Below are 13,750 nucleotides of genomic sequence, written 5' to 3' on the forward strand. Positions count from 1 at the left end.
AACAGATGTTTGGTTACATCAGTGGCCTTAAAAGAACTACTAAGATATTGCAACTATCTTGAAATTTACAGATTACCACTCTATTTAAGCACAATCCATTAATTAAACACAAAAACTGGCTGGCAGAAAAAGAGGACTTTGGAGCTTTCACTTCCATTTCTGGGTACTTAAGGCATCAAATAAAAGTTTAAGTCATTTGTATGTTTAGGTTGCTAAATGAAATTCGATAGAAAGCATTTAAAATTCATTGACCCTGAACATTTATTTAGGTGCAGAGATCCAAGCCTTTGGAAGATTAGGATCTTTTCAAAGAAGATGAAAAAGTAATAAATGGTATTGCCATTGTTGCCAACCCTCCCCCACTACAGAAAATAAATTTAAGGCTTGTTTTTTATGATGGAGTTATTAAGGATAAACATTAACTCTGGAATGAAAAATGTACTTACCATTTATAACTTTGATGCTTTTTAATATGACAAAAAGGCAATGTTTGGTTACAAACACAAGCTTATTACAGCCCCCAGCTCTTCTCTCCCTAAAAAAGGGGTCAGTGGGGAGGGGGTTGAGGGGGAGCAAAAGGAGAGCTACTGAGTGAATAAAATTTAAGATTTCTTGCCTTATCGACTTAGAGGTTTTGTTTAACTCATGAAAAATTAATCTCTTTCAAATGCACTTAATTATAATCAAACACCCATATCAATGTCTGTCAGCACATCAGCACATCTGGCAGCACTGAAGACAAATTAACAATAAGTCAAAAAATCTGGCAATATGATCAACTAAAGCACGCAAAATCCATTCTGTACACTTAGACCACCAGCGACCAAGGATGGATTAACTTCCTGTCTCTAATACTGGTGCCTAAAGTAAGGGGAAATTGCATTGCAATCTGGGTACCAGGTTTCTGGCTACAACTAAAAGCCCTTAGCTCTGCTACACCAGGCAACGAAATCTTTGCTTGAGCTTTAGCCATGATGCCTGTGATGGCCTACTTTAACAGCTGCATTTGATTTAGTTTAAAAGAAGATATCTGGCAACCATGTAAGTTTGCACCTTCAAAGCAGGCAGATTTAAAAAGCCAATCTCCTATAGTACTAACCACTTTAGAATCTCACTGTTCTAATGGAGTGATGACAACAAGATTCACGTATTTTTAAAATAGTAGGTATCCATACACAGAAAACCAAAATAGAGTGTTTTCACTTAGTTTTAATTACTATGTTATAATAAGCAATCCTCTTTCTCCAACTTCTTAGAGTTGAAGATATTGTGTTCATTACTGCAAATATAATCCAGCAAGAACTCACAATTGCTCAACTTGACCGAGCAATTAAATAAAGCACAGATCTCATCTATAACCAGAGAAGGGCAGCCAAGTAAGGAACAGAAGCAGAAATTAAACCAAAGTAAACATTATCTTGTACTTGGATTACCTTCTCATGTTGGGTATGGAGTGGCTGTAGAGGCAAAAAAGGAGGGAGAAAGGGTATGGGAAAGTAAAGACTCAGGCATGCACTGCATATTTGGCAAACACTGAACATTAACCCACTCAGAAAAGAGCAGTGTTACCAAGCAGATATACAGTGCCTTTTTTCTTCTTCTACTAAATAGCTTGATATGAATTTGTGCATCTAGTGTGTATATCCTCCAACAGATGCAGGCACACTGCAACACAGGCATGGAAAAACTGGCGGTACTACAGCCTTGTGTGCATGAAAACTGGGAGCGTGTGCGCACAGTGGAAATTCGCTAAGTGGAAAAGACTTGCATACTTATTTTGGTTGAAATGGCTTCAAGCCACTTCTCCAGCAGCCATGGCAGGACCACACCAACTCTTTGAAGATGAACATATTTTACACAGTAAATCTAAAGGTACGGGTTTAGGTCAAACAAAGGTGCAAACATGCATCAGAAAAACACTGTCTAGAAACGTAATTCACACTGTTCATTCTTCATACACTAATGTGGGTCAGAGACCACACAGCAGCAGATTTTATTAAAAGTAATGTGCAAATAAGATGCATGATACCTGCAAACAGCATGGAGTTTCCATTTGTAAAAAGGTACAAGTAACAGTACAAAATTAGAATGCTTACTGCTCATTTCAATAAAATGAAGTCTGACATAGAAATACATATGCTGTATTATTTACACCATTAATTTACAAAATATATTTGCATTAAAAAAGCTATAAAATAATTACAAATATAGTATTTTTATAAGGAATGTTTTCTCAGTACAACAAATGAAGAGCATTTTGGCAATTATGCTTTATTGGAATAAAAATACATTTTTTTCTTCAGAATTCATAGCATCATGTGGTTTGTTTCTTTCCTTCTTCTTTTCCTTAGTCCCTTTTTAAATAAAGTTTCATACTGAGGTAGTAGTATGTCAAAGTATTTCTTTGGTTCCAGAAATCAATAGCAAGTCCAAAAAGAGCTATGTATCCAAATCACAGGATTGGAAAGTAGAAGTCCTAAAGTTTTCAAATGACTGTTTGCAAGTATAAAAGCTATTTTCTCCTCTAGAATCTGTCCTTTCCTTTCCCTCTTCATCTGCCTCTGCATCAAAGTCCAGTGAGGCATGATGATTATTACGGGAGGTTTTCGGCTGGCAATTTGCTGGCTGCCTACAACTTGAAAGAGTGTCCAGCTGAGGCCTCCATAAAGGCTTTCCAAATGTTCCTGAAAGACAGTAAAAGAGTGAGTACAGAAATACCAATGCTAACAGCTTCGTGCCTCACCAAGGGCTGCATGTTGGAATGCAAGCCAAAGATTGACAGAAAAAGTTCACCAAAGTGAAATTTTACTTCACTGTTGGTTTACCCCTTAAAAGAAAACATCGATGTGATCACAAGCATAAAACAAGACTCTGCCACCTGAGACATTAAAAACGTTTCCAAAGCAATTGTATAGCCACCGACAACTTTCTTTTGTTTTCATGACTACTTCCATACCCATTTTAATTTGGAGAGGGTGGTGAGGGGGGAGGTGGGAACACAGACCAAACTGCAAACACAAGACACTTTCCAATGCAAAAGTCACAGCAGTCTCCCTGTTTTGTTCTTCAGTGAACGAATGGCACATACCATCTGCCATGTAGTTCAGAAAAAATAAAACAGGTTTTTAAAAAAATTTAACTCCTGACCTGTATTGCGTTATGCAACATCATCCCACAGTGCAATCCAAATGCTAAAGAAATCTTTTTCTGGCTAGCATGTCTCATTAATAATAAAAGTCCAGCTAGCCACACACTCCATTCATAACTGATCATCTAGCCATTTGTGGGCAAAGAGAACAGTCGTAACCCAACGAGAATTCAGCATTTCAGTTCAATCTTTATAAATAATTATCTGGATTTACTAGTCAGAAAATAATTAGCACCAACACCTTTGCAAGAAGGGCCTTCTCTTTTTTCATTGATACAGCTATCGCAAATCAGCGTCTGTAAGAGACATTCAAAGGACTTATTTTTAGAGGAAAACATGCTACAGGCTGATTTTGAAGAACTTGAGTTTTTATTAATAACTTAACACTACAATCTTTAATAAATTTTGAACCCAAACCACCACACTTTTGCTTTTGCTTAGGGGCTAGAAGCAAGGGTTTCCAGTAAAACTGTCATCTGAGAAGTTACTAAAAATGGAATTGGACAAGATCCACATTTGCATCAATGATTTGTAGAGCAATTTTAACCTACTACAATATGAAAGTATGTTCCTCACAACAGCAAAGCTACAAATGAGTCCTATCTTAAAAACCAAAATCCAAGCTATGAACTTCCCGATTCATGCATTGACAGTAAAGTTAATTCCAGTTGTCTTCTTCATTGTGATTGTACAAGCAAAAGGGGAGTTGAATTTGAAGACAATGCTGAAAAAAGTGGATTCACAACTAAGGACAAGAAATCTGTCACAACTTCTTCCACAGCCACCACCTCCAAGATCTAGCCATAGGTTCTTTGAGGCAAGAGCGCTAATGATTAAAAAGCATCCAAGGCAGTGATGATGCAACTTAAGCAGGGTAGTAGCCTAAGAGAACTGATGAAAAGAGTAGCTCTGTATAGATTTTTAGGGCAAGAAGAGGACTATGTGCCCTTGATATGGCATTAACTCCAGGGTATACCAATGTACAGCTGAACTATTTCCTGCAGGAGCCCTATCCACACAGTCCCACCACAGTAATAGTGGCAGGCAGCCAGGGGGCGGGACACAGGGCCTCTGCCAGATGTCCTGGCATCTGCAACATTTTATAGTTCAAACATCTGGCTTTCGAAAGGGGAAAACTTCAGAGGTTGTGCCTCCCTCCCCACCCCCTGAGAACAAAGAGCCCAGTGACGCGCATTCTCCCCCAGGTCCCCTTGCAGAGCCACCAGACCCAGGCCTTGATCAGCCAATGCTGACACACCAGCCGGGAAACAATCCACAGTGCCAGGGCTGTGCTTGGTGCAAAGATAGCACAAGGATGAGAGCAGTATGTGGTTTTATATGCATTTTAAACCAACCAGCCCAACCAATATCCAAAACTTAAGAAGCTTCAAAGGTAAAGCTTTTCTCCTTCCCCCTATCTCTTCCTGCAATCTGGATTAAAATTGTAAACCCTGAACCAAACTTTGGGAATTCTTTATGTCATACAAACCATGAGAAAAGGACAAAGAAGGGGTAGAGAGAGCATTTTTACATAGTGCCTTACTTTGAAGGGTAAATAGTTCTGGCTCCCTATGTTACATGATACATACTCATACAAGTTCAAGTCTCCCCACCTGCCCTGAGCCCTCCTGGGACCTTGCATACCTTTTGCCTGTTATGTATCCTAACATTTATGGAAATTTGCCATCTATATTAAGACAGAAGATAAGAATCACATCACTGATGCGACTTTCATGTAAGTGTGAGCTATTAAGACATCCCAGTAACCTAAATATTCTCATCACACAGTTTTACTATAACCACTCCTCTGTTCCTCAGCTTAAAACATTTGGGAAGAAAAAGTTGAGAAATCAGTTTTGCTTAGTGTTGTAAGGAGGAAGCAAGGTAGTAAGCTCGAATAAAAAACAACAGCTAGAACATACCCATGAAAGTACTGTTGCTCATAACAGATGAGGGTTCCAAACTTCTGTTTAAGTCAAATGTGTCCAAGTTCAGACTTTTGCTTTTTAGTCCAGTTCCTTCATTTTGAGTATAAATAGAATTAATCAGTCTGCTACTTGTAGCCTGCATCCCAATAATGCCAACACACTGGTCAAAGGGATCATCTAGTGGAGGCAAGTATTGATAGCATTCCTTTTTCCTTAAATATCCAGACTCAAAAGGATCCAAGCATGCTGTTCTTTGGTCAGGGCTGCAACCTAAAGAAAATGAAAAATTGTTTTCATATAGATTCATCATAACACAAGATTGAATTAGGACTAAAACTTTCCCCCTGCAAACTTACTTGCATTGTATGCTTCAAATGCATCAGAACTATATGTGTTTCCTTTTAAATACAAAGTCCCTGAAGTCCCCAGATAGTGGCATAGGAATGGATCTGCAGCACCCTCCAAGTCTGTTTCACTGCTGTTATCTAGATGGCAAATGCCTTAAAAATAAAATTGACATGTCAGTATAAAATCTTTTTTGAATCTTCGGCTTACAGTTTCTTAAGAACCGCATGTGTTCAGCTGTATTTCATAGTGCATTTTAGAGTTTGATTAGGTTCAACCTAACCTTTTGATGAGAATTCTAATTCCAGCAAGTGTTCAATTAATTAGCTTAACAGAGAATGTGTCACACTTTGCTTCATGATACAACCCCCAAATAACAAAACAAAACCCATCACAGGGATCAAAGCCAGGGACGACTTCTAAAGCACTGGAAGCCAGGTTCATGCTCTGTCTCACAGATACCTTTTGGAGCCCAGACTGTCAACACAAAAGTCCCACGTGGAAGAATCTGAAGGAGTCACTGGCTACTTGAACAGCTATAGAGATTTTCAGTTCAAATGTTCCTGAAGGTGTGGACATGGTCTGTGGTTCTTGACCCACAAAGAGGCTGCTCCTCTCACTACCCTACAATTGTAGCACTATCTCAACCACCATTTCACTGCCACCTGTTCCAACTCCTGACTGTATCTCAATCCCTACCTCTTCCCAACAAAGTGCCTTTTCCTCCCTAATGCAGGTATGTTACACTAGATTTTCAGGTGCCAGATGTATAAATATCAAGTACTGCAGCATAAGGTAACTTGCAGTCACTTTAAATCTCTTATTGACTCTGACCCTAATGACTTTTCGAACCAGCAAGTTTAAAGAGTTAAACTAAAGTTACACTGGTATTATCACATTTGCCCACATGCCATTAAAGGATCCTTTTCAAGCTGTAAGAGCTGAAGACAAGCTGTTGCTTTGGACACTCTTCTTTTGGAAATGTGATCATCAGTTTAAATTTACCCTTGAGATTAGAGAAAAACTTCATAATTTAATAAAAGTCATAACGTTATTTGGATGAACAGATCCAAGTTCCTGCTATTATCTTTTTGAAGCAATACTAAGCAATAAATTTCACATCCTCAAACTTCAGTAAAGATGCTTCTTTAGTGTTATTTCTACTAGTCAGAAAGACAATAGCAAAACTACAGCTACTCAAGCAACATAGAAAATCTGCTTAGCATTTTATACCTACCATTACTGTCTCTCTGCTGCAAGAAATACCCTCCCACAGAAGAAGAGAGGAACTGATGATGACTGCCATTTTCAGATGAGCCATATCCATCCTGCCTTTCAGCTAGTGTCCCCTGGGATGACAGGTAACTGGGAATGTCAGCAGGTAAATTTGTTTCATCTGTGGGGATGCAAAACACATACAAAAGCCATCACCATACTTCAGTTTGTAGAAGCACTTATAAATTTGTCAGCAAAGCACTGAAAGTAACAAGTAATTCGCTCTTCTGAGTCAAAGCACTCAAATGTTCCTACAATAAAGTCTTTGCAAAGCAACCACAAACATTTTTTTTCCTTTCCAAGGCAAACTTTCAGTTTACACACCTGTATTTGTGATGCTGCAATCTTCATTCCTCCTTCTTGTGTGGTAGATGATGATTACCCACACCAAGGAAGTGCCCACCACACAGCAAACCACAGCTATGATCACAATGCCAACTGTGGCCCATCCATCATCATCAAGTGATGGGGCAACATTTTGAGGAGAATCACAAGTGGGAGTAGGAATTACATTAAGATGGATGTTGCCGCGTTCTGTCCCAAGTGTATTAGACATTTCACAGGTGTATTTTCCAGCATCTTCTACATCTGTATCCACAATAATTAGTAACTGATTGCCTGCAGCAAAGAAATGTCTTTCTGTTACCACGAGAGGGCTGTCATCCTTAGTCCAGTTCAGTCGGGGTGGAGGACTACCACCAGCAATACACTGCAAGACTGCAGTTTCCCCTTTTGTTACAGTTCGATCCATCAAAGGCCGCAAAAATGATGGTGTTTCTGAAAAGAAAGCACAAGCCTTATATCCTAAATGACCTTGCAAAAATGAGAACATGTCCCCTTCCTTCAAAGCTCAAGAGGAAAAGCTAAATTAAATGCATCAGTAAGGCCTAATGAAGCTTACTCTGATTCTCAGAAAACACTCAAGGACTCTGATTTTAGAGCCTACAATTTACTTGTCATCTGATCAGACCTAAATGCTTGATTACCTCAGAAGGCAAAAAGGCCAAATCATACACACTTAAGGCTGCAGAGAACTAGAATAAAAATGGTTAACAAAATGTAACAAAATCAAAAGCTAAACAAAATCTACTGTCTCTGAATGCAAATAGAAGCCCCTTTGCCCCACTCCCCCTGGCATATGAGCTGTGAACACACTGAGAAACATAACTAACTTTTATTATTTCGCATCACAATAGTGATTACACTATGAAGGATTGCCAATATCTTACCTAGTACTGTTAATGTTGCGTTAGCTGAAATGCTTCCAGCAGTGTTTTGAGCTGTACAGCTATAAACACCTGTGTCCTCAATCTTTACATCAACAATAAAGAATACATCATCTTCAGGCATGACATGCATGCGCCTCTTGCGCGCTGCAGGAAAATCTGTTCCACCATCTTTCTGCCAAGCAATCTGTGGGACAGGATGCCCAACTGCAGCACATTCCAAACGTGCCATTGCTCCAGCTCGAATGGTTAAATCCATGGGGATCTTTGTAAATGAAGGCAGCACTAAAGAAAAGTTAGTGATACCAAAATGAATACATGAAACATACTTTTTCTTTTTTGCACAACATTTTCTTAACACCCTTTGTTGGCCTAACAATGCCAGAGAAGCACACAACCTAAATTTATCAGTATCCAGCAGAAAGAAACAGAGGGAACTGTGAAGTATGCGAGACCCCCAAGATCCAAATCTCATTTCTGCGAACAGCCTCCTACATGACCTTTCCACAGCACCTTGAAACAAAGCACACACTTACCTCCTGTGAAGACAGGATTAATGTTTTTTCCATCTTGTAAGATAGATTTTGTCTATCTATAAGATTTACTATGAATCTTATTACTTGTTTTTTCCTATACTATGCTTCAACACAACGGGACCAGATGTAAAGCTGAATGGTCTGATCTTGGAAGTAGATATATTTCAAGAAATAATCTCAGCATATTAAGGGATCTCTTAAAAGATGCAGATGATGAGAATGGAAAAACTATGTTTACATATCTTGATTAAAATCATTCTACTTTTAAGGCCACAAGCAAAAAGTACCATACTTACTGTTTACTGTGAGTTTGGCTTTGACAGAGTAAGATGAACCAAAGTGATTTGAAATAACACACTGGTATTTCCCTTCATTACTGAACTCAACATTGCGCAGTCGAAGGATGGTAGTGTACTCCATCACTTCACCACCCTGTGCCCGGAGGTGTGCATAATTCTCCATTTCAGCATCTGGCAGTAATTCATTGTCTTTCTTCCATGCAAAAGTCATTGGGGAATCACTGCTGCTGGCTGCCGAACAGACAAAACTCAAATTGGAGCCTTTGATTGCCGACTGGGTTTCTGGCTGTACGGTGATCTGTGGTTTAGGAAAATCATCTGCACAGAAGGGAGAAAAAGTAACGCAAGGCAAGACAAAAAAAAAATAAAGGTGAGGCCTGAGGACTCTTTTCAGAAAGAGTTTGTAAGCCTTGTTTTATAGGTTTGAGAGAGGAGTCAGATAACTGTTTATAAAATGGATACACAATGCTTTAGTTTTAAATTTCACTAGCCTTAGTGCATTAAAGATGTCATATTTTATGAGTTTATTGTGCCAAGTCATCTCTCATTGAAAAAAAAGCACATTTAAAATCAGACTATGTGTACAGTTTGTTTAACAGCAGCCCTAAAGATGGAAGAACTACCCCCTGACATCCGTAAGAACTATTCTGAACATCAGTCAAGAAGCCTACCCTTCATATTTACAACACCTGAGGCTGCTGTGGGTTTTTCTTTATTGAAAGCACAGTCCTTCTGCCATCAGAAACTGTTAAGTTATAGTCAAGGGTTTTACCCAAACCCATAAACAAAAAATTGTGTACAGAAGTCAGTGTTTCAGTGACCTGTGGCTGTTTGGTCCAGAGAGGATAAAGATCCCTTAAGCAGGACAGAACACAAGAACTTCAAGACATTAATTTCTGGAGGTCTCTTTACCATTGAAAAGTTACCTTCAAAGTGACATGTTGTGAGTTTACAGAATTAATTGCCTTCTGAATTATTTATTCAATTGTATGTACACTGCATGTATAAAAGGAGTGGGCAATTAAATGCCTGGTCTCCCAAAAGCAAAAGCCTTAGCATATTCCCAGTTTTCAAGATGTCTCCAATCTCCTGAAAAACTTCACAGGAACTGCAGGAAAAGGCCTGTGCCCCAAATACTCCTCCCTGCACAAGAGTCCATTTTTATCTAGCCCCTTGTCTCCTTACATCTCATTTGTTTGGGAATCACATATCAAGGTCAAAGTGTTATTTCCTAAAAGAACTTTCACGCTGTATGTTACAAAAGAAAATAAGACGTGCAGATAGCCTAGCCTTGAGCTGCCTGCAAAAGACACGCAGGTCTGAAGCTGTGTTCCAGTGACAGGGCAATGTGAATCTGGGACTCTAAGCAAGGACCTTAAGAATCTCCAAGGCCATTTGTTTTTCATGCCTCATACCCATGCCTTAAGTCCTCCATGACAAACTATACAATTTGAAAATTAAGTTGATAGTTTCACTGACTTTGCACAGGGATAACTAAAGTAAAGCACTGTGAATACTTAAATTAGCCTTGTGAGAGGACAGGAGAATATATTTCAATCTTAATTATTTGACAGGAAGGGGGTGATAAAAAGGTCACTCAAATAAGCATACAGTATAGAATACAGAAGAACACAGCAGGATAATACAGGCACTGTGTTTTGTCAGAAAAGAACTATCTGAATGCGTATTTGGATGAATGTATCACAGAGACACACATTTATACCCACATTTTAATTTCATACAGGAGTCAAAGCACTTTCTTAAAAATTCTATAAAAGTAAAAGCAGTCATTGTAAACTCGTAAGGCAAGGTGTGTACACCCAAACGTCTAGTGATGGCACACTTTAAAGATTTAAGTGAATCACTTATTTGATTGTATTAAGAGATTTTAGTTACTTCTGCATGACAATTACGTTAAGTATTAAATATAACAACTATTAGTACATTCCCTTTTGCTAATACATCTTAAAAGGGTTTGAAATGAGTTAATTAAAAATGGCATTCAGCAGCTAAAAGAAAGGTCACAATTTGTTAAAGCCCCTGGTTTAACAAATAAAAGTTATATATTTAAATTCCCAATTTCATTTTTTGACAGAATGAGTTTCTCATAAATAAGAATGTATACTTCATATACACTCCTTTAACCACCAAGTAATCTGTAATTTTCTGCACTGTCAACTTCTCCTTTTCAGCAGTAGACAGCACCTACTCATTATTTATTAAATATTTGACTGCTAACAGAAAGAGAGAAAACAACATTTTTGTATACTATTTTATACTCTGTACCTGCTTTCCCACTGAAAAAGTATATGAGCAGCAAAAGTAAAAATTAAGTAGTTATATTTGTTATGAGAGGAAAATTATTGAGAAGATAGTTACTGTTTTGTCTACGAAGAATACAAAGTTTGAATCCTTTTTAGTAAAAAAAAAAATGTATTCAACAAAAATACATGAAATCCAGTTAGCTTTTAATTTCCTAATATTTTTGCAGTTCCCACTTTATGTATCAGAGTACCTAAACACACATCTTTACTCTGAATGCTTAGCTTCACTTTGCTTTAAATAGAGAACACAACATACATGTGAATAATGAATGCTACTAAACACACACAGAAAACTTTTATTTTTAAGGTAGATACTATCACCTCAAATTCTCAAGTAAAAATATTTTACTAGCATTTACTATCTGGTAAACTGAAATACAAAATATCAACAGTGTAAATGGAGGCATACACACTCACCACCACAAACTATTGAGTTTTCCCTTGTACATTATGCTACGTACTATGTAAGCAAGCTGTACATAAAATAAAAGCCAAAAGACTGTCACTCCCCAACTTGTACAAAGCTACAAGTTTTGAGCATCTACATCACAGTTTGGGAATAGAAAAAAATGTTAATAAATATCAAATCCTCTCCATTTTATTACAGAAATCAAAACATATCGAAGAAACTACAACAAAAACTAAGCATACAGCAAAATTTTTCTATGGAATGAGAAATAGAGGCTATACTTACCACAGACAAACCCATCCAGGCTGACAGCAAAAATACTTCTCCCTTTTAGCAGCTGAGGATGGGCACAACTGGCATTTACAAAGCTCTGGAAGCTGTTCTCTGACATCCACTGTGGTAGCCATTTTAACTGGCAGTCACACAAGAGACTTGATGTGTTGAAGTGCCTGAGAGAAAGCAGTTACACACTCAAAACTGGTTTGTTTGGTTTTTCTATTTGTATTACACATCTATATGAGCACACATTAGTAACAAAATAAATTTTGAGGCTAAACACATGTATCACAAGAGAAAAGACAGCAATATTGTTCAGCTCAGGTGTAGTGACACTACTGTCATGACTCCTACATTCTACAAAACAGACACGTTATCCTGAACTCCCAGCTTCTGCTACAAATATGAGTACAGGCAAACAGGCATATTTGTGCTGTATCAGGTACAAAAGTATAGTCAGCAGTAGGACACATGGAATGGCCATGCAGGAAAACAGTCCAGAAGGTAGGCACTCTGGAAATCAACATCTGAGACAGCTTCATTCTCTCATTTCCCTTTCAGTCAGAATTTATCTTGGCAAAGATATTTAAAAAGGGGAGTGGGGAGACAGAGAACAGTAACTTGTTGAAATAACTTGTGCAGAACTTACCTAACCTGTGGGAATATCTACACTCACAGAGTGAAAAAATAAAAAAGCAAAGAAATATTCTGGTAAGCATCTAGAATCAGGAGTTCAAGCAGGAAGAGTTCTCGTTTTTGGCTGAAAACTCAAAATCACCCTTAAAAAAACATATTAAAAAACCACATTCAGTAGTAAAATACCTCTCTTTAAATCTCACCTGTTTTTGAAAGAAAAGTAAAAACAATTTATGAATCCAGGGAGATATAAAGCTTTAAAGATAAATGAAGACATAGTAATTCTTGATTTTTTTTTCTTGAAGAAAAGGAAGAGTGTCTCTGTGCTCTTTTCTCACATTAGCACTGCATAAAAACCTAGGGATGCCAGCTCACCAGTTTACATTGAGATGAAACAGGTCATCTTTCACTTAAGTTTTAGAATCATTCTTATTATATTTATGAGCAGACAAACCACACTTTTTTTGCTATCCTGATGAAGTAGGTAGGTATCTGTCATTATTTTCCTCTAGGGCCTCAGAATAAAACTACTAGATATGAAGTTATGCTAAATAATCTTACTTGTGGAAAACTACTTTCTACCATCTGTCTGTATCTTCCTCAGACATAATGTATGTCTACCAGGTGTTTCAAGAAAAGTATAGGAAAAACAACACAGACAACTCTTCAATAGTTATTTCATTGAAGTTGTTTACAGTCTAGTATCTTACAGCATCTTACACCTCCTGGAGCAGTGTTAGCCTGTCTTTCCATCACATTTGATCACTCCTCAAATCATCTGTATCAATTCCTAACTGTCAGCACTGTGCTCCCAGTTCTCCTGTGCCAAACTAGCAACTGCCTTGAAGCTGGCTGAGTGAGTTCAGCCAACTAATCAAGGAATACAACCAGGTCCAACTCAAGGAAGAGGAAAGGCAGAAAACCCCTGGATACGGGTAGAACCATGGCTTCTGTTTTCTAGAGCACAATATGGGTAACATTCAACTGAATTTCAAATGAACCAAATATTGTCTAGATATAAGAAAAAAATATTTTACAGTGTGAACAATCATACACTGGAACAACATGTGACATGGTGGAGTGCCCAGCACTGGAGGCTTTCAAGACACAACTGGACATGGTTCTAGATAACCTCATCTAGCTGCCCTTTGCAAGGAAAGGTAGGACCAGATGACCCTTTTAGGTATCTTCCAACCTGGTCTGTTCTCTAAGTCTATGAAATACGCAAGGTTCCTTGCTACTTTCTCTATGGTACTCAACGTGGAGTAATTCTGTAAGATGAACAGAGAGCCAGCTCCCAGTGGATACTTGATAGGAGTCTGGAGAACACAAATGAAAAGCTCCAGAC

The 13,750-nt window shown here is 38.1% G+C and overlaps 1 protein-coding gene across 2 annotated transcripts in view; it reads right to left on the reverse strand.

Annotated features, from left to right (window-relative positions):
• Nucleotides 1-349: 349 nt before the first annotated feature.
• LRIG3 (leucine rich repeats and immunoglobulin like domains 3) overlaps nt 350-13,750 on the reverse strand; it is a 40,440-nt gene continuing 27,039 nt past the window's right edge. For both annotated transcript variants that reach the window (XM_032689229.1, XM_032689230.1), the window contains 8 exons: nt 11,776-11,939; nt 8,755-9,075; nt 7,926-8,207; nt 7,021-7,473; nt 6,659-6,817; nt 5,433-5,576; nt 5,071-5,346; nt 350-2,684 (listed from right to left, as the gene is read on the reverse strand). In XM_032689229.1, the coding sequence (XP_032545120.1) occupies nt 2,440-2,684; nt 5,071-5,346; nt 5,433-5,576; nt 6,659-6,817; nt 7,021-7,473; nt 7,926-8,207; nt 8,755-9,075; nt 11,776-11,939 (2,044 nt within the window). In that variant the 3' untranslated portion in view covers nt 350-2,439. The remainder of the gene's footprint in view (nt 2,685-5,070; nt 5,347-5,432; nt 5,577-6,658; nt 6,818-7,020; nt 7,474-7,925; nt 8,208-8,754; nt 9,076-11,775; nt 11,940-13,750) is intronic.

This window comes from Chiroxiphia lanceolata, chromosome 5 (genome assembly GCF_009829145.1).
Source record: "Chiroxiphia lanceolata isolate bChiLan1 chromosome 5, bChiLan1.pri, whole genome shotgun sequence".
Classification (NCBI taxonomy): Eukaryota; Metazoa; Chordata; class Aves; order Passeriformes; family Pipridae; genus Chiroxiphia; species Chiroxiphia lanceolata.